The 21,364-nt window shown below is 42.6% G+C and overlaps 3 protein-coding genes across 6 annotated transcripts; 2 read left to right on the top strand and 1 right to left on the bottom strand.

The window, feature by feature from the left end:
- Positions 1-26: 26 nt before the first annotated feature.
- Positions 27-4,108, bottom strand: LOC128251631 (AP-1 complex subunit sigma-2). Of its 3 annotated transcripts, none has more exons than XM_052978695.1 (5): positions 3,949-4,108; positions 3,546-3,724; positions 3,234-3,342; positions 3,030-3,167; positions 27-537 (listed from the first exon to the last, which is right to left on the bottom strand). In XM_052978695.1, exons 1-5 carry the CDS (start codon positions 3,949-3,951, stop codon positions 493-495), a joined length of 474 nt encoding a protein of 157 aa, XP_052834655.1. In that variant the 5' UTR covers positions 3,952-4,108; the 3' UTR covers positions 27-492. The 3 variants fall into 3 exon arrangements, with proteins under 3 accessions (XP_052834655.1, XP_052834656.1, XP_052834657.1); XM_052978696.1 differs by lacking the exon at positions 27-537 and adding an exon at positions 936-1,697; XM_052978697.1 differs by lacking the exon at positions 27-537 and adding an exon at positions 1,704-2,123.
- Positions 4,109-4,461: 353 nt separating this feature from the next.
- On the top strand, positions 4,462-10,938 carry LOC128251629 (bifunctional glutamate/proline--tRNA ligase). 2 transcript variants are annotated; one of them, XM_052978682.1, is made up of 6 exons: positions 4,462-4,637; positions 4,808-5,725; positions 6,050-6,221; positions 6,277-7,339; positions 7,820-9,679; positions 9,761-10,938. In XM_052978682.1, exons 1-6 carry the CDS (start codon positions 4,595-4,597, stop codon positions 10,847-10,849), a joined length of 5,145 nt encoding a protein of 1,714 aa, XP_052834642.1. In that variant the 5' UTR covers positions 4,462-4,594; the 3' UTR covers positions 10,850-10,938. The 2 variants fall into 2 exon arrangements, with proteins under 2 accessions (XP_052834642.1, XP_052834644.1); XM_052978684.1 differs by lacking the exons at positions 4,462-4,637; positions 4,808-5,725; positions 6,050-6,221; positions 6,277-7,339 and adding an exon at positions 7,471-7,674.
- Positions 10,939-15,069: 4,131 nt separating this feature from the next.
- LOC128252951 (putative fatty acyl-CoA reductase CG5065) lies at positions 15,070-21,137 on the top strand. Its single transcript, XM_052981186.1, has 6 exons — positions 15,070-15,315; positions 17,214-17,449; positions 18,580-18,974; positions 19,541-19,650; positions 19,715-20,165; positions 20,667-21,137. The coding sequence occupies exons 2-6, from the start codon at positions 17,228-17,230 to the stop codon at positions 21,082-21,084; spliced, it is 1,596 nt and encodes a 531-aa protein (XP_052837146.1). The 5' UTR covers positions 15,070-15,315; positions 17,214-17,227; the 3' UTR covers positions 21,085-21,137.
- Positions 21,138-21,364: the final 227 nt, after the last annotated feature.

Below are 21,364 nucleotides of genomic sequence, written 5' to 3'. Positions count from 1 at the left end.
ATAAGATCAATGAACAACTTAAATAATTGAAATATAGAAACTCTCACACTCAATACGATTTTTATTTGTAGCAAAAAATGTATAAAGTAAACAGAGCTTTGATTGGTTACTTTGGATACAGCAATTTTCATATATTTATAGGGCTTTTAACTTACAACTATAGAGTTGAGCACACCGTCGATTAATCGCTTCGCTTTACTTTGCTTATCTCTAAGTTAATCTTTACAAGTATGAATGTGTATGAGCAACCGCTATTGCTGCTTTTGTGGAGTAAAATGTGTTGCAAATTGCATTTGCCAAGCGAAATTAAGAGTAAGTTTTACAGCACTTCTATACACAATCTTGTATGCTGACACAGGATGGTTAAATAATAATAGAACCGATATACTTTTGGGTTACGTTGAATACAGATACACGCATACATTTAAGGCGACTTTAAATGGGTTCGATATAGATAATTTCTTTCTTGGGTTTTTTTGTCATAGAGGCAACCTAGCCCAGGCCATGATCGTCGAAGAAACTCTGCGGGGTCTCGTCCTGGAATGGGAGAATGCTTAGCTTCAGTTACGTAATCTATACTTAACATCGCTCTGGATAAAAGGCAACCAAGTAAAAGCTTCTATACTAGGGGATATACACCTCATAAATAGGCTATGAAAAACGGGTAAGAAGATATAACAACTAAAAACAAAAGGACACCAAACGGGTGCACTAAGCCAGACAGAGGGGGAGATAGACAGTTTGGAAAGAGTGGCGTTTAAAGGTCAGATCAGTGGAGAGTGGATCAAAGCGAGCGTCAAAAGGTCAGAGCAGTCAAATGGTTCAGTCACAACAGCAAAGACAACAATTAAAATGATAAGTAAACAATTACATTAAATACAAACTGAGGATCACCAGTTCTTACCATAATAATATAGCATACGAGTACATTTAGCTGTTTTTTCAAAATACTTGCTTTTTATTTTAACTTGTTTTTCTTCAGTTACAAAACACAGAAAATTTGGCTAAAACGTACAACACACATACATAAACATATATATTTGTAGATATACATAAACTAGACTTTATTCGGTTACCACTAAGGGATGATTATTACAATTTTTATATATCGTTCTTATTTTTTCAACATTAAAGCTTACTTGTTTTTATTGTAAGAATAGTATTGCATATATTCCCCACTAAATTAGTTATTGCCCATTTGGTGATTGATTGGAATGATCTTTCGATTTTTTAATGTAAATAGGAAGAAGAATATTAATTCAGTTGAGGAAACCCCAGATGAAACTACGTAAGGTCGGCTTGTTTTGCATGAACTTAGCTGGATCTAATATATCAGTGTGTTTTTTGAGAAAGAGGGTGTATGAAAAACCGCATGCCAGATGCTCTGATGTTACTTTATATTATATAGCTTTGTGGGATTTATTGCTTTTAAAGCCTTACGCTGCTTGGCTTCTTTTTTTTTTCGAATTTTTTAGCGCTTCAGTGCTGTACAACAGCCAGAACTCACTAGCATTGATGAAACAGTGTTGGAAAGTGCCAAGTGCAGCACACATTATCGCTGGGGGTGTTTCTGTGGGTGTGTTATTGTGTGCTTGTTGTTTCTGGGTGTGCGTGTCATATCAACTACATAAGTTCTAGGGTGTACTAGTTCTTTAGAGGAGTCCAATGTCTCTTAAAGTGCCCTCAACGGCTTCGTCCTGGAGTACAGAGAATAAGAACAATAAGAACGAGAAGAGTAGAAGGAAAGAAAGTAGTGATAGTGGTAGTACGAGAAGAAAGTGTAAGTGTGTAAGTAGAACATGTCCAAAAAAGAAACCAATTTCAATCTGGCTTTGCTTTTCTTTCATTTACGGCACAACTTGGAAACACGAAATGCATATTATATGGATGAACATCACAGCGCAGCGCGGGGAAGGCGGGGGAATTAAAGCTGGGCAATATACACATATGTACAGCTGGGCGAAGGTTTGACTGATCTGACCTATCGACACTCCACTAAGACTCTTTGCAGTACGGGTATATAACTTAATGCACTTTACACTGCTTCTTTAGGTTGGGTTTTTTTTTTCTTCTATGTTAATCTGCTCTTTTTTTATCGATTAATTAAGATACTCATTGAAGTCCTGTGGTTGTTGTTGGTTGGTGGTGGTAGTTGTTGTGTTAACATCGATTTATGCAGTGGCGGGTAGGGTAAGCGTTAATAATAACAAGAGAGAGGGTACATGGGTTACACATTTATATATGGTTTATATGGTATGGCAAGAATATGTATAGTTTAACATCGGTTCTAGTTAGTAATTCAGCTACAAAGGTCATGCAAAATAATCAAGCCAACTAAGATCGAGATCTTACTACGATTCGGGTTAGGAGACTTAAGAAATACAGGTCACAAAATCAATATAAGCAAAAATTTGACTACAAATGGCAAACAAAGATTTTAGTTTTACTGCACATCAACATCTATGGCAAGTTCAATACTGTGGCGATCAAAAAATTTCTGGTAAGTTCTCACTATTCACAATTCGCTTTCGAGTGGGCAAGTTTCATAACTCAAGACGGCATGCAATGACAAATAAACAAATTGATTGGGTGCGTGTGTGTCAGCTAGGTGGTTTACATCAGATTCGGAACTTAAAGTTAATGACAATGCTGCTGCCAAACACACACGCATACTGCTCTTAGAATCTATTGCAGCGAGTAAAAGAACTCTTCTTGCTTCGAGTGGTTAGAGGTGTTCGGTTTACAGTACGAGTAGAATAGTTATTAGTTTCGATTGCACAAATTAGAGAAACAAGAACAAGTAGGTAAGAGTAAAGTATAAAGAGAAAACTGTGAATTGGATGAGGTATGACATTATAGACGTTATAGATAGGCATATAAATATAGATGCAAACAAACACTAACGAGGAAACGAAACTAAAAACCAGTAAGTTGAATAAATATGTAAAACAATTAACAATATCCGGCTTAGGTAGAGAGTGACACAACCGTTTTAGGCATTACAGATCATATGTCTCGGGTGTACTGACCTCTTGGAGCAGATCCTGCGAGGCGATAGCCTTAAGTACGTTCTTTTTGGACGTCTCCTGGATCTCTCCGCCTATAAGCAGCTCGTCCAGGATAAAATAGGCCTTCTCGAAGTTAAAGATGATATCCAGCTCGCAGACCTGTTTAGAGAAAAGTAAATATAAAACTTTGTAATGCTGTTTATGGCAGTGCCATTATTAACTTACGCTGCCAAAGTACTTATCCAACAGCTCCACATAGCGATGAATGATCTCCAGTGTCAGCAGCTCGTTGTCGTTCTGCTCGATGGCGCAACAAAAATACAAGCTGGCATACCTTTAAAGTTTATACAGTAACGTTAGTATCTATAAAAACATTTGTGTAGAAAATGGTACTTCTAAGAAATGTCTATCTTAATATATTTAATATTTAATATTTAAGGCCTAAATGTCTTATCAGTTATCATTTTACCAAAGCTATCTTATCTAAATACTTTAAATCAGGAATCTTGTTCAAACTGAATTAAACACCGAACCCACCTCTTGTAGACAATTTTGCAGTCCTTCCACTCCAGAAACGAGCACATTTTGGGCTTACGGGCCAGTATCGTGGTGACCAGTTCCCGGGTGATCTTCTTTTTCACCTTGTCCGGATATGCCATGTACCATTTCTGTAACCGCAGTTTGCCCTGCCGGCTGAACAGCAGCATGAAAAGCATCTAGAATCGAATAGCACCTTTGTAAGTACAGAACCTCTATTGATTTTTGTGGTTTTCATTAATTTTTCATATCTTTTTAGGCCAGCGAAGCTCCCAATTCCCACTGACACAGTCATCGGGCACGCACACACATTCACACCTGGAGCCACCGCATCGTCAACATTAAAAACCGTATCCGATCACCTAAGAAATCACTTTTCCCATTGTATTCCCTCAAACCTCACCATTAATTTTGTTTTTCCTCTGTGTGATTGAGTTTTTCCGTGCACTGGGTGTACGAAAAATATAGGAAAAAACTATTTTTCCATGCAGCAACTGAACATAACACACATAGAAAATTCTTCTTCTTGCAGGGCTGACATTCGCAGTGAACCTGTCAACGCTTGTAAGCGAATGGCAAGTGCAGTGGGCCTCATAAAAATAGAGCCAAATAATATATTTAATAAAAAAAATTCACTTTAGAAAAGAATTGAAAAATATTGTAAACAAAAAGTTCGATTGATATTTCAAGAACATTTAGAGTACACAATTTTAAGTTTTAATAAAATCTTTATGAAAAGTTCTTGAAAAAATTGTTTTAAAAATTTTAAACAATTATCCAAAGCAAAAATAAAGTCCCACCAAAATAGTTTTCCTATATATTATGTTATTCATTCGTTTAAAATTAATATTAATTAGTAATGATTGTTTTACTGTATTTAAGCGGTGCGATATTTGCCACTCACAGGCAACTATCGCAAGGGAACTGCAACTCTTTGGGTCATCTCTATTGGACTGTGTAGACGTTAGCAGCTGGCCGTACTCGTGCCGTTTAACAAGCCGAGAAATTTCGTCATTTCCACTTAGATTGCAAGCGAACAACCTGGGACGATGTCAATAAAGCTCAAAGCGAACCTTAATAATCCGCCGATAAGTAAGTACCCAAAGGATGCCGGCTGCAGTGACCTTCTCCGCCCGGAAGATGTGCGCTTAGTGAGGTTATATCCGGATCGGGGTCTATTTATGTACACAATATACACATCCGATCCCTCTTTTATTGCATCAGTTTTGTATCGTGTGACATTAATTGACTCACTCGCTTAGGTGGCCTGGCGACGGCGCATCTTATCAATGGCTCGGTACCCGTGGAGATTGTCTGGAGCAAGGAGGAGACCTCTCTGCAGTTTCCCGATAATCGCCTGCTGGTGTGTCACTCCAACAACGATGTCCTCCGCGCCCTGGCCCGCGCCGCTCCCGATTACAAGCTGTATGGAGAGACGGCCATCGAACGGACACAGATTGACCACTGGCTGTCCTTCTCGCTGACCTGCGAGGACGACATCTCCTGGGCGCTGTCCTTCCTGGACAAGTCGATTGCCCCGGTGACCTATCTGGTGGCCAACAAGCTGACCATCGCTGACTTTGCGCTGTTCAACGAGATGCACTCGCGGTATGAGTTCCTCGCCGCCAAGGGCATTCCGCAGCATGTGCAGCGTTGGTATGACCTCATCACCGCGCAGCCGCTGATCCAGAAGGTCCTGCAATCCCTGCCAGAGGGAGCGAGGGTAAAGAGGAGCCCGCAGGCCTCCAAGGAGCAGGCGCCCGCCAAAACGGGCGAGCGCAAGCAGGAGGGCAAGTTCGTGGACCTGCCCGGTGCCGAAATGGGCAAGGTGGTGGTCCGGTTCCCGCCAGAGGCCTCCGGCTACCTGCATATCGGACATGCCAAGGCGGCACTGTTGAATCAGTACTACGCCTTGGCCTTCCAGGGCACGCTCATCATGAGATTTGATGACACAAATCCCGCCAAGGAGACCGTGGAGTTCGAGAACGTCATCCTCGGCGATCTGGAGCAGCTGCAGATCAAGCCGGATTTGTTCACGCACACCTCCAACTACTTTGACCTGATGCTGGACTACTGCGTCCAGCTGATCAAGGAGAGCAAGGCCTACGTGGACGACACGCCGCCGGAGCAGATGAAACTGGAACGCGAACAGCGCGTGGAGTCGGCCAATCGCTCTAACTGTGAGTTCATCTTACATTTTAGGCTTTGCTATGGGCTTACTATCCGCTTTAACAATTCATGATGAAATATGATTTATTGTTAAGAAGAAATTCCATTTAATAATTTTCCAGCTACCAGCTGTGTCAATTTCGTCAGCTATTATTTTCCAGCAATATAATGATGTAACTCCAAATGATAAAGAAAGATTGATGTTTAAAGATTGCTAGATGTTATTGTTTTAAAAATGATTTGACCTAAAAGGAGTTATAGATTGCTGAGTGATAATTATTTTCGATATTCAATTCTCATTTTAAATTTGTGTTAATTTTCTTTGTTTTTCTCAGCTGTTGAGAAGAATCTATCCCTGTGGGAAGAGATGGTAAAGGGCTCCGAGAAGGGTCAAAAATTCTGCGTGCGCGCCAAGATCGACATGACATCGCCCAACGGTTGTATGCGCGATCCTACCATCTATCGCTGCAAGAATGAGCCCCATCCTCGCACAGGAACCAAATACAAGTTAGTAAACCTCCACGTTCAATTGGCACATGTATATAATAGGTTACCTTTGCAGGGTCTATCCTACCTACGACTTTGCCTGCCCCATTGTGGACGCCATCGAGAATGTGACCCACACCCTGCGCACCACTGAGTACCATGACCGTGATGATCAGTTCTACTGGTTCATTGATGCCCTGAAGTTAAGAAAACCGTACATCTGGGAGTACAGTCGATTGAACATGACCAACACGGTACTTTCCAAGAGGAAGCTCACCTGGTTTGTGGACTCTGGCCTGGTTGATGGCTGGGATGATCCTCGCTTCCCCACGGTGCGTGGTATCATCCGTCGCGGCATGACTGTGGAGGGACTGAAGGAGTTCATCATTGCCCAGGGAAGCAGCAAATCGGTGGTTTTCATGAACTGGGATAAAATCTGGGCCTTCAACAAGAAGGTGATCGATCCGATTGCCCCTCGTTACACTGCCTTGGAAAAGGAGAAGCGCATTGTGGTTAATGTGGCAGGTGCCAAGGTGGAAAGGATCCAGGTGTCCGTCCATCCCAAGGATGAATCGCTGGGCAAGAAGACAGTCTTACTGGGTCCCCGTATATACATCGATTACGTGGATGCCGAAGCATTGAAGGAAGGTGAAAACGCCACCTTCATCAACTGGGGCAACATCCTCATCAAGAAGGTGAACAAGGATGTATCGGGAACCATCACTTCTGTTGATGCTACACTCAACCTGGACAACAAGGACTTCAAGAAGACCCTCAAGTTAACCTGGCTGGCTGTGGAAGACGATGCCAGTGCCTATCCACCCACATTCTGCGTTTACTTCGACAACATCATTAGTAAAGCTGTTTTGGGCAAGGACGAGGACTTTAAGCAGTTCATTGGCCACAAGACCCGTGATGAGGTCGCCATGCTTGGCGATCCTGAGCTGAAGAAATGCAAGAAGGGTGATATCATCCAGTTGCAAAGGCGTGGCTTCTTCAAAGTGGACAATGCCTATGCTCCACCCAGTGGCTTCACTAGTGTACCCTCGCCCATTGTTTTGTTCTCCATTCCCGACGGCCATACGAAGGATGTGCCCACTTCGGGCCTGAAAATCAATGCGCCGGATGCCAAGGCTACGGTGAGTTGCACAAAATCATTTCTATAAACTGGCTTGAAACCGTTTTACATTTTTATTTGTGCTTCATAGTAAAAAATATTTTTTTTATAAATTAAATAGCTTAAGAGGGTACACAAAGTTCGACATAGAAGTATTATTTTCACTATATGAACAATATCAGCTGTTTGAGCTTACACATGCTTTTCACTCTCCCACCGTGGCTCTCTGAAGCTCTTCCACCTACTCTTTATTTTGTGCCGCGTTGGTTCGCCATAGTCTTCTTCTTGGGCCAAAACCAGTTGTATGCTGAACCACGAAGCGTGTGGATCGTTATCGCCAGCCACGGTGTTTCTCCAGTAAGACACCAAATTGAAAGAGGGGCTCGCTGATTAATGCATTGTCGCCCTTGCTGACGTTGCCGAAAAGTTTTAAAAAATAAAAAGACGTTGCAGCAATTACGCTTTTATTTTTTAACACAAATATATATTTAATTTCTTACAGAAAAAGGCATCCTCTCCTCCAAAATCCTCCGGCCAAGCTTCCGAATTGGACAGTCAAATAACCCAACAAGGCGATCTAGTGCGTGATCTTAAATCCAAGAAAGCTGCCAAGGATCAAGTCGATGCTGCAGTCAAGAAGCTGCTTGCCCTGAAGGCGGATTACAAAACCGCTACCGGAAACGATTGGAAACCAGGACAAGCTCCAGCACCCGCTGCTGCGACCGCTTCTACTCCCACTGCCAACGACGCCGTTTCGGTTAATGCTAGCATTGTAAGGCAGGGCGATTTGGTTAGAGATCTGAAGGGAAAGAAAGCTGCCAAGCCAGAGATCGACGCCGCTGTGAAGGCACTTTTAGAACTGAAGGCTCAGTACAAATCTCTCACCGGTCAAGAGTGGAAGCCAGGCACTGTACCTCCCACTGCCGCACCTGCTTCATCACCTGCTCCTGCTGCTACGGCCAACGATTCGGTGTCCCAGATTCTAAGCCAAATTACTGCCCAGGGCGACAAGGTGCGTGAGCTGAAGTCAGCTAAAGCCGATAAGGCCACAGTTGATGCTGCAGTAAAGACGCTGCTCAGCTTGAAGGCAGACTACAAAACAGTAACCGGAAGTGACTGGAAGCCAGGCACCACAGCTCCAGCTCCAGCTCCAGCGCCAGTTACAGTGAAAGTCAAGCAGGAGAAGAACCCAGAACCTGCTTCTGGGCTTGCTGTGAACACTTTGCTGAACAAGATTACCCAACAGGGTGACAAAATCCGTCAACTGAAGTCGGCCAAATCGGAGAAATCCCTGGTGGACGCCGAGGTAAAACTTTTGCTGGCTCTAAAGACGGACTACAAATCCCTTACCGGTCAGGAGTGGAAACCAGGTACTGTTGCACCCGCTCCAGCAACCGTGGACGTTGTGGATCTCACTGGTGGAGATTCAGGCAACGGCGTTGCCAGTGTCTTGGGCAAGATTCAGGCCCAGGGCGATAAGATCCGGCAACTCAAGTCCGAGAAGGCGGCAAAGAACGTAATCGATCCAGAGGTGAAGAATCTGTTGGCTCTAAAAGCGCAATATAAGACTCTGAGCGGTAAGGATTGGACTCCAGACACAAAAGCGGAACCCACTGTAGTGAAAAAGGAAGTCAGTCCCGTTGCGATGGAATCGCCAGTTAAGGATGAGCTCACCCAGGAGATCAATGCTCAAGGGGAGAAGGTGCGTGCGGCGAAGGGCAACAAGGCAGCCAAAGAGGTGATAGACGCGGAGGTGGCCAAGTTACTGGCTCTCAAGGCCAAGTACAAGGAGGTCACGGGCACCGATTTCCCCGTGGCCGGACGCGGAGGCGGCGGTGGAGGAGGATCTGCGAAGAAGGCGCCCAAGGAGGCTCAACCAAAGCCAGCCAAGCCTGTGAAGAAGGAGCCTGTTGCCGAAGCCTCCGGCGCGGTAAAGAAGCAGACCCGTCTGGGTCTGGAGGCGACCAAGGAGGAGAATTTGCCGGACTGGTACTCTCAGGTGATTACCAAGGGCGAGATGATCGAGTACTACGATGTGTCCGGTTGCTACATCCTGCGCCACTGGTCCTTCGCCATCTGGAAAGCCATCAAGACTTGGTTTGATGCTGAGATTACGCGCATGGGTGTCAAGGAGTGCTACTTCCCCATCTTCGTGTCCAAGGCGGTGCTGGAAAAGGAGAAGACGCACATCGCGGACTTTGCTCCCGAGGTGGCCTGGGTGACCAAATCCGGTGACTCCGACCTGGCCGAACCCATTGCCGTGCGCCCCACCTCCGAGACTGTCATGTATCCCGCCTACGCCAAGTGGGTACAGTCCTACAGGGATCTGCCCATCCGTCTTAACCAGTGGAATAACGTTGTGGTGAGTATTTGCATGCAGCGGATAAAGCGCAATATATGTTTTCAAATAACTAATACTATGTTTTCTTTGTTGTTGTCACAGCGCTGGGAATTCAAACAGCCAACGCCTTTCCTGCGCACCCGCGAGTTTCTGTGGCAGGAGGGTCACACCGCGTTCGCCGGCAAAGAGGAAGCCGACAAGGAAGTGCTGGACATCCTCGATCTGTACGCCCTGGTCTACACCCACCTGCTGGCCATTCCCGTGGTCAAGGGCCGCAAGACCGAGAAGGAGAAGTTCGCGGGCGGTGACTACACCACCACCGTGGAGGCATTCATCTCCGCCTCTGGTCGGGCCATTCAGGGAGCAACCAGTCACCACTTGGGCCAGAACTTCTCCAAGATGTTCGAGATCGTGTACGAGGACCCTGAGACGCAGCAGAAGAAGTACGTGTACCAGAACTCCTGGGGCATTACCACGCGTACCATTGGCGTGATGATCATGGTGCATGCGGACAACCAGGGTCTGGTGCTGCCCCCACATGTGGCCTGCATTCAGGCCATTGTGGTGCCCTGCGGCATAACCGTGAACACCAAGGATGACGAGCGGGCACAGCTGCTGGACGCGTGCAAGGCGCTGGAGAAGCGCCTGGTCGGCGGTGGAGTGCGTTGCGAGGGTGACTACCGTGACAACTACTCGCCCGGCTGGAAGTTCAACCACTGGGAGCTGAAGGGAGTGCCGCTGCGCCTGGAGGTTGGTCCCAAGGACCTAAAGGCCCAGCAGCTGGTGGCCGTGCGTCGCGACACCGGCGAGAAGATCACCATCCCCCTGGCCGAAGTGGAGAAGAAGATTCCCGCGCTGCTCGAGACGATCCACGAGACCATGCTCGGCAAGGCGCAGGAGGACATGACCAGTCACACCAAAAAGGTGACCAACTGGACCGATTTCTGCGGCTTCCTGGAGCAGAAGAACATCCTGCTGGCTCCCTTCTGTGGCGAGATCAGCTGCGAGGACAAGATCAAGGCGGACAGTGCCCGCGGCGAAGAGGCCGAGCCAGGAGCTCCCGCGATGGGCGCCAAGTCGCTGTGCATCCCCTTCGACCAGCCGGCTCCCATATTGGCCAGCGACAAGTGCATCAACCCCGGCTGCACCAACAAGCCCAAGTTCTACACGCTCTTCGGACGTAGCTACTAAATGAAAGTGAGCTGGAAGGAAGCCAGGCTTCGTTGTTTCTCCAAAACATACTTTTAATGAATAAAACTCGATTGGTTAGAATCCATGGACCCATATGTACTCTGATTTTGCAAGGACCCTAACATTCGTTTTAAATTGATTAAAAGCAAAATCTAAAATTAAAAACAACTAGTGGAGTGCAGTTTATAATTTTAATGTGTGGTTATTTACAAATTTCTGATTTTGTTTCTGAAACTTTTAAAATTGGGTTCAATAAAAAGGGCTAATAATACCCTATAGATATTAATATTTTTCTATTATTCTGCTTACACAATTTTCACCCTGTAGGCTACAACTGAATAACTACCAAGACTAATTTTAATTGGCAATTTTCAATATGTTGTCCAACTATTTAACCTCAGTTGCTCCTTCCCCTTAACGGAGATAATTTGATCTATGGCATTGCCCCCATAGTTCTTAAATTACAATTTATTTATTTCGATACTTTTTTTTTTAGTTCCGTGTATGGAGAATAAATTATTTATAAACTTTTTTTAATATGGAACAGTAGACTTTTTAAAAAGGTATCAATCCTATCGCCCGCCAATTAAATATACAACTATATGTCAACCACCATATATCAAATAGATTGACTGCGGTTATTATATTTGATGGGACTATTTAATTCCCACTAGAACTTTACTTAATTTTTTATTTGCTTTACCCAAGTAAAAAAACTATTACTATTTAATATAGGTACTCAAAAACTTGCAATATGCACATGCATTTTTGTTTTTAAAATATTGCACTTTAGTTACACCAAGCCGAACATACCCCATACCCCTTTAATCTGTTAATACCACCAATTAAAATGAACTTAGCAGCTCCATTTCAATAAACGGATAATTTTTCGTTCAGTTGCAATCAGTGGATTCCATCTTAAACTGTTTGGCGGTGGGTTGAGCGTATGACCAGATATAGGAACTGATACCAATATTACCACCGACCGATCCCAAGAGCCCAAGTCATTTAAATGTCCGAGTTCGTGCTACACCGCTCACCCACTCGGTTTCCTCCATCTTTCACAATTATAAACATTGTAATTAGTAATAAATAATACAATTGTCATACATATGACTAGGTCGCAAGGCGAAAAGTGGTTTAGGAATGTACCCTAAGCTGGGTGAGAATGAGTCCAGCTAATTAAATGTATATCTTGCCGCTAAGTGTCAGCAGCCGGTGGCGACTTGTTTTAAATGGAAAAATAATGGCCGAGCCCACGCTGCGGATGGGGAATGTGGAAAAAGGCTTCGGACCAGACCTGGAAAATATTGCGTGCCGATATGCGTAAACATCAACAACAACAGAACGACAAATGACAAGCAAACCCAGTCAAACTGTGATAAGCAAATATTTCCATTCGCATTGAAAAGGTAGTTTTCACAACTGGTTTCCCCTGGGCCTAAGTGATGCAATTGGAAAATATAACTTGTCAGTAAAATTATAATAATACGTGTTTTCTATAAATTTTAATAATGAATCCACGCCAATTCTTCAGTGCGGCTGTTATGAAAGAGACATTTTTTTTTCTATTCGACTACGTTTTACAAGTGTAGTTGATCGCAGCTATAAATCCTTTTCTAAAATTTTCGAACCGACGTATACTGTATGTAGTTGCGAAACGAAGTTTCGATATAAGCATCGTACATAGCTATTTTGTTGACTCGGGTCAAGCCTTAATGTGTTCTACTTAGTCGTTAATCGAACCTCGAACAAATAGCAAATATTTAGTGTTAGTCAGTATCCAGTAGCCGCGAAAGCAACACAGATACGCAATTATGTTTGATTTATGGCGGCGGTCTCGATTCGATGGGTGGCGGTAGTGAGGGTTAGCTCTTGGAAATCCCATTTATTCCATCCGTAGCTCCAGCTTACCTCTTAACTCCAGCCCACTTGGAGTAATCAATTGCAAAAAAAAATTGCATAATGATGCCCGCGACTGATTGAATGCATGGTACATACTCGTACATGTACAGGTATCTACTCAAGCAACCTGTTTATAATTGCCGGATTATTCATCGGTAATGTACAATCGAAAAATATGATTGGGAGTTGGAGCCGGAGACATTTAAGGAAGTAAAGAATCGAATAGTGAATCCAAAGAATAGAGTATTAAATTATGATTTGCTTTCAAAAACCAAGATTTCCTAACTTAAAATTAAATGTGTTAATTATGTGGCTCTTTATAAAGAACAGGAATAAAGAAGGAATCCAAATATGGGAAAATCTTGATTTGTATAAACTAGCAAATGCCTTCTAATCAAATTTATTTTTTCGTAGATTCCCAAATGACTCATTTGATTTGACAAATATTTTAACTTAATTCTCACATTACATTTGGATTTTCTTAGTGAAAACAAAAACATTTTGCGTTTTATATTTAATAATGTACGTCAATGGAATCTTTGAGACTAATTCCGCAGATTAAATAACAATCACAAGACCAAAACGGAGTAGAAAATATTGTTAGAGTTTGCTATGATGGAAAGCTAAAATTGTTCAGTGCAAGTTTTAGATTGCTATTCCCAGTTTCTAATATTAAAAGTAACTTTTAGTCTATAAACTAAAGAGGTGTGAAAGCCCAATATTAGCTAGCTAGTAAACATATGGAAATCAAACAGGATCCAGCTGAGATCAAATACTATGGAAAAATTTTCACATGTGTAGTGGAAAACCCAAATGGCTAAGATCAAAAGCCATTTCCAAGGAGTTCTGTGGACAACTAGGCACGTGTGGCGAATTCTCTTCCGCTTTAATGGAAACGAAGCCCCGCTGGTAACTGGGAAGTTGAAATTTGGCTTAGTAGTGCTATTCGCGGACCGGTGACAAGACAGTTTCCTCGGTTCTCGAGCGTTTACAGAATTAATTAGAGTGTAACTACGAAATGGGCTGCACCAGGGGCGTCCATCGACTCTTGGGCCGTCACAACAAATTATGTCATCAGAGAAAAGGGAAATGGAATTGGAATTGGAGTTGGAATACAACAGACGAGCGGCGAAGCCTGTTATTAGCCGCAAGGCCCGTAGGCCAGCAAACCAGGCGGAAAAAAAACGAAAACGTAACGGAGACGTAGCTGAATCAGAATTTCAAGGTCGTCGCATCACGACATCTTCTGCTCGGTTGTTACCAGATTGTGAAATCCACCAGCGATCCTGTGGCTGTCCCCGACTCCCCCGTCTCACTGACCAACTCACCTGACGGGGCAACTTTTTGTACCTGGCCATTATCACAGTTGCAGCCGTGGATCAGGTTCCCCAAGAGGAAAAAATCTCTTCTACAGCCAAAAATTGCATGAATGCATTTTAGCACGGAAATGTGCTGGTATGAGTTGTATGAATTTGTGCATATACAACTACAGTGAAGATTCATAAATGAAAGTATTGAAAAATATTTAAATTTTAATTTTAACATTTTTTAGCAAAGAATCAACCAAGCTAAAACAAACTGAATCATATCGTGTTTGAAAACATACAAAAAAAAACAATTTTCCGACTTTATATTTATTTGCTTGCTTTCCCGTTAACATTACGTAGCGGCTTTTCCCCTAAATTTAAATACTTAGTATTTTCAATATTTATGAAACAACCAATTTGGTGGGCTATTTATTGAAACCTTTGTACGAGCAGGTGTCAACAAAATGATTTCACAAATATTTTGGACTATTTATATAGAAAGGTTTTCTGAATACATTAGAATATTCACGTATTCATGTATTTGTTTTAAACAAAGTTAATATTATATTATTATAATTAAAAATTGAGTTAAAGGTAAATAGAGTTTACAAAAAATTTCAATAAATCCTTGAAATCTAGAGTGTTTTCGAGATTGTGCTAAGAAAAAAGTTCCAGCTACAGAATTCGGACTGTATATATGCATCTGTTTGGCTGCCATGGATGACATGCGTTTTTTTAGGGCCACCTCAAGTGGCTGGCCTTGGTTTGGAGCGGCTCCTTTTTTTTGCGGTCGAGGGGAATTTTGTTTTGGACTCCGGCTAGGGTTGCCAGGCTGCCGAATCTTTGATGGCCAAGAAAGCAGTCGGGAGGTGCATTAGCACTGCCCTTGCTCAACTTGGAGCGGCTTGAGTGCCGTTTAATTGGCTTTAATTCGAGTGTTTCGTTTCGGTGTGTGTTTTTCGGCTTTATAGCCTGGCTGAGGGCAAGCTCATCTTGCGGCTAGTACAACCCGGAAAGCAGTACGACTCACTTGGCTTCCACACCTGTCTGCGCACACGTTCACTGAGCCAGTGTTTGTGTGGCGTTGGCGAGGCAGCGACGCCGACAGAGCCGAGTTTCCTTTGAGCCGAGTATAACTTCAAGCCAATTGCCCGCTTTCGATTCAGTTGCCGCTGAGTATTCAACCGATTCGATTCGAGACCGCCAATACCACTCAAAGATTCGCCAGTCATCGTCGTTGTCAACGCCTGAGAAGTGAGTTTTAGATAAAAACGAGGTGCTAATAACTTGGCCATCCTAATTCCCCCGTGAACTTTGGCCCCGAGTGTGTTTGCCCTATAAATTGGCACGAAAAGCCCGAAAGAAAACAAAATTCAATCCAACAATGGCAAGCAAAAAGTGTGCGAATGTCATGATTTGCGTGCTTCGAGTTACGTGAATCCGTCCGTCCGCTAAAAAGGAGGCGTGAAATGTTGTGTACAGTGTGTGTTAGCTCAGGAAAAAAAACTTCGACCAGAGCAGATTGAACAATGGGAATGAATTTTAATGGAAATCATTGCAGTCAGAATGGCAAAGAGCAAGTGCAATCAAGTTTGTGTCTTAAGTCTTTTGTTAAGCCCGCGAAAGGAAACGTGCAGAAAAGGATTGGACACCAGAGGAACATTTGTTTTTTGAATCATGAATAATTCAATGCGATTGCAAAATAATGAATATTAAGGAAAATTATTTCCTGATACTGGAACTATTTGTGAAACGCTAAAAATAAAGAAAAGCGACAATTGATATTAAAGAAAAATTTAAAAAAACATTTTTTTTGACGAATTAAAGTTTTTAAAAGGACTTAGAATATTAATACTTAATCTGTGAATTACACCGCATTAAACATTAAATCATCATCATCAATACATTTTAAGCCTCGATTTTGTAGATCTTTATTAAAACTTAAATAATTAAAAGTCAAGAAAAGTTTGCAAAGCAAGAATATGTGTATAAATTAAAAAGTGATTTATAGGCTTGTAGAAAATACAAACAATACCAACTGCATAATTTACACAATTAAACGTGCTGTGTTTTATAATTTTTCAGTCAATCAATATAGTTGGTTTGTAAGCTACATGTTTTTAGATTTAGAAAACAATTATATGCTTATAGCTTTTTCAATCATATTACAAATTTTTGTTAAAGAGAAAACTGTTCTCTTGTCTTTTTCCCCTAATAATTTTTTCTTTACGAATCGCTTAAAGTTGGTAACACCAATTCATATCAAATAAGTGCTTAGCTTTTTGTAAAAAGAGCAGGAAACTTTAATTAGAGAGGTCATAAAACAAGAGTGAAATGCAGAGGTTTGTAATGCATGGAAAACTCTAAGAAATAACCCCGGCACGAAGCTGTCAACAGTTCGCTAATTGCTTGGACTTCCACCCGCACTCGGGTTGCCCAAGACCGTAATGCACTTAAGAGTAAAGAGCCCAAAATAAAAACTCGAAATAAAGCAATGGACCAAACATTAACCCACTGCGGGACGGACACTTTCCAAACATGATAAACAAACAAACGGTGGCCGCTAACAGGTCTTTAACTTGTCGCTGTTTACCAACATAAACAGATGATGTGCGAGGTGTGATGGGAAGCGGCCATTCGGAGGCTTTCGGGGAACAGACCCCGAAAATCCCAATTGGCCACGGCAATTACACGCGGTTGGTCAACACCTCAGTTGTCTCTGCATGATCGTATTTCATCAGTATCCGCTGCTGACATTGAACAAGAATCTTGCCCTGAGTAGGTTAGACAAACAAACGGTCAGCGAATCGATCTTGAAAATAAATGGTTGTAATATCACCTCATCATAACTTCCTTTGGTCAATTTTGCATTTTAATTAAAACTATTAAAATGGCAAATTCCTTGGTTATATTTAAGCCATAATCCTGTATGTTTAAATATGTTATATCTGGTATTAAGTTTCATCGTTGTATTAATGTAAATGTAACCTGTTATATTTTTTCTCAACTCAAACCAAAACTCAAAAGACCAAATTGTATTTATATTTGTTTTTTAGAAACCAGAGTTGGGGGAAAGTTATTAAAAATCTTAGTATACCGTGTCAATAAATATATATACTTTAATACATCAAACTCTTTCTTTCCGTTTTCAGATTGCTGCTTAACCATGGACATACTGAGGAGCGATGCCGAATGCGGCGAGTCCGATATTGCCAAGTTCTATGCCAACAAAACGATCCTGATTACCGGCGCCACCGGATTTATGGGCAAGGTTCTGGTGGAGAAGCTACTACGTAGCTGCGGGGATCTGAATGTCATCTATCTATTGATACGCACCAAAAAGGGAGTCGATCCCAGCGTTCGCAAGGAGCAGTACTTCAAGTGTGTGGTAAGTCTATCCAATTACCTCTCACTTTTTTTTTTTTACCGGAAATCAAAACATTCCATTATTAAATGCTGTAAATTAGATAATTTATGGCTCGTAAATATGGCCCAGCCCTCACGCTTTAAGCAGCTTAATTAGCGTCTACTTGGAGAGCCACTCTCCGCTGTAAAACGTGACGTATACTTGATGGCAATGCGAACTGCAAAGCAGTGCATAAAATGTCTATGAAATTATTGTATGCGTCATGTTGCCTATCAAATGTTATTTGAGGGAACTCGGATTTTCTTACATCCGATAGTTTGGGGTTTACATTTCTAAAACTGATAAACAAAAATATACCGATAATAAATTGCGACACGACTTAAATAAAACGAACTAAGATTGATTGATAGGGTAACCACTAAGAATATCACTGGGACGTCTATATTTCGTAATTCCCATAATACATTTTAGAAATCAACGGATATTGCTCATTACTACATTTGACTAACTTATAATATTAATTGAATAAATTGAGTTCAGATGAGACGTCAATACCTCAGTTACCAAAAATGATGTGTAATATGTGACTGAGTCATAGATTCCGACTCGCCATTCGGAGTCGGGCCAACCGGCAATATAAATCTTACGAAATCTAAAGCGATCGCAATTGCCGACCTTGCCCACCAGCCGATAGTCATAATTTCCACTTCAGGCCGCCTGACAACTCCGAATCGCGACGCACTCGCACGTGAACTCAGATATAAATTCTATATAATTATATGCCATAACTGAACTAATATTCCGTTTGCCCTCCGCCAGAGGGAAAACCTCTTGTGCGACTCCCGCAAATTACCAAATTATCGCACAGCTCGAAGACACATAAATCTGGTGTTATGGCGGGGCCCACAAAGCGACCCACTCAAACACATCCACATCCACGACGCTTATAAGTCAAGGTGATCATTATTGGTTAAAAAAAATCCAAAAATTACAATGACTCTTAATTGTTGGACGTTATGGCGGCGCTAAAACCAGCGACATGGCCCATTAGGCCATTCTAGCCAGCAAACGGCAGCGACTTCGGATCCGAATTGCAATTCCAGCGCCATGGCACTTGACTAATGAGCGACCGCCTCTCATTTTGCTTTCAGATCTTTAGCAAGCTGCTGGAGAAGAATCCCGGCATCGTGGACAAGGTGCGCGTGGTAAAGGGCGACCTGCTGGAGCCGGACCTTGGCCTGAGCGCCAATGACACCAACACACTCGCCTCCAACGTCGAGGTGGTGTTCCACTGTGCGGCCAATGTGCGCTTCGACCAGCCGCTGCGGCCCATGGTCATGATGAACGTGGTGGGCACCCTGAAGGTCCTCCGCCTGGCGGAGAAGATGAGCCACCTGCAGGCGCTGGTGCACGTGTCCACCTCCTACTGCCAGTGCAACGAGAGCGTCCTGGAGGAGCGCGCCTACCCGGCCCCGCAGAACCCCTTCTCCATCATCGAGATGGTGGACACGATGGACGACGCCGCCCTCGCAGAGATCACACCCAAGTAGGTTTCACCTGAATGCAAATAAATTTAATGGGCTCCAAAAAGATCATAAATTTGTTAGCTTATGTGAGCAAAGCAATTGATTAACGTCATTTTGAGTATGCATGAATGAAATGAACTCGTTCGTCTAGTTTGAAGTGATTATAAATTTTCTGCTAGCAGGTCTCCCAAAGTACATCCAAAACGAAAACGCATCTTGAAAATGAATTTTTTATTCAAATTGCTTTATTAATAACATTTTTTCAACTCTCGATAATTAATTTCAAATATCATAAATTAGTAAGCTAATTGAGATCAAAGCAACTGGACTATTATTATTGTAAATATGAATGAATGAACACGTTCTTTTCGTTTTAAACGAATTGCAGAATTATAAGCACTTTTATAAATTCCGTAAATACCTATATGTACCTATACGTTGGGTACAAATTAAATATTTTCAGCCGTTTTCAATAGTAAACAAACGTTTATAAAGACATAAACATTTTAGATACTCCCAACGTTTTGAGACTCCTTGTAACGCGTACCTTGGCACCTAACAACTTGTTTCTTTGTCTTGTTTCCAGATTACTAAACGGCTTGCCGAACACGTACGCTTACAGCAAGGCGCTGTCGGAAGATTTAATTTGCAGATACAACAATAAGCTGCCCATAATCATCACAAGGCCCTCGATTGGTGGGTATTGGAGTGCCGGCATGTCGGTGCCTCCTGGCTAATTGCTTTATCAAACCCGTTGCAGTGACGGCGGCCATTCACGAGCCACTGCCCGGCTGGATCGAGGGCGTCAACGGACCGACCGGCCTGATGATCGGCGCCGCCCGCGGAGTCATCCGGTCGATGCACTGCAACCCGGACTACGCCTCCACGGTGATACCCGTGGACAAGGCCATCAACGGGATGATCCTGTGCGGCTATCAGCGCGGCAAGGCCAGCCAGGAGAAGGGGGGCCAGCAGCGGGGCGTGGAGTTCTGCAACCTGTGCATCTCCAGCAAGGCCCTGATGTCCTGGGGCGACAGCATCGAGACGGGCCGCCGCTTCTTCTACGAAACGCCACTCAGCTTCGCGCTCTGGTATCCGGGGGGATCCATCAAGAAGAACTACTACCACCACCTCTTCTGCGTCATCTTCTTCCACTATCTGCCCGCCTACTTCATCGACTTTTGGCTGCTCATCTTTGGCCAGAAGCCCTTGTAAGTACAAGCACTTTTGATTTAATGTTTTCAAATGTAGACAAAATGTCTCAATATATACTATACAAAAGAAAAGACCTATAGACTTAACATTTAACTGAAATGATAATAAAGGAAAAGTAAAAGAAAATATCTGACTATTCAAAATGTTATATTTAATATTTCAATTAAATATTTTACCATTATATAAAATACTATGCATTTTAAATTGCTAGACCTAATATTTTAAAATATTTTTAATTTAATAAATAATTAATAATAAATATTTGATTTAAAAAAAGCAAATGAAAATTTAAAAAAATGTTAATATTAAAAAAATTAAAAAAAAAATTGAAAATAAGCACAAAACATTTGGATTTTCTAAATTGACAAAATGTAAAACCAATTGAATTGGACTTGTATGTAAAAATGTAGTGAAATGTATTTTTAATAAGTCGGTCAACAGACGGATATTTTTGTCTAATATTTGTCTGTAATAATAACTGTGTACATTTTGTCCAGCTTGCTGAACGTCCAACGCAAAGTGTCGATGGGTTTGAAGCTGCTGCAGTACTACACAACGAAAGAGTGGGAGTTCCGCAACGAGCGCTTCCAGGAGATGAGTAGCCAGCTCAATGCCCTCGACCAGGACCTCTTCGACACGTCGGTGGGCCAGGTGAACTGGGAGACGTACATCAGCAACTACATCGTGGGCATGCGCACCTACATCCTGGGCGAGAGCGAAGCCACTCTGCCCCAGGCCCGCAAGGTCCTGAGCCGCCTGTACGTCCTGGACTGGGTCAGCAAGGTGCTGTTCTGGACCCTGACCTTCTGGTTCCTGTGGACCCACCTGGATGGCTTTGTGGCGAGGGGCGATGCCTTCATCCGATCCTCACTCAACAACATTTACCACGAGCCAAACAGCACCATACACGCATAAGTACTTTTGTAACTAAGTTTTTCAAATATAGTCCGCAAGATTTTCTTTTTTAAGTCAACAATACTTTGGGTTTATTGGGTGACTTACGCATTGCAACGGCACTTTGTAATCTCCCAAGTTCAAATAGCTGCATGCAGTGTATGTATTAACTGGGAATTAAAGATTATCATTCATCTTGCGTATGTAACTCTGATGTCATTAATAAAATAATTATGACATGGCTACATATGTATATTAAAAGTGTTTGTTATCCCTTATTGAAATCGACACTCTGCCCACA

This window comes from Drosophila gunungcola, chromosome 3R (assembly GCF_025200985.1).
Source record: "Drosophila gunungcola strain Sukarami chromosome 3R, Dgunungcola_SK_2, whole genome shotgun sequence".
Taxonomy (NCBI): domain Eukaryota; kingdom Metazoa; phylum Arthropoda; class Insecta; order Diptera; family Drosophilidae; genus Drosophila; species Drosophila gunungcola.
This window is presented reverse-complemented; position numbering and strand designations above follow the sequence as displayed.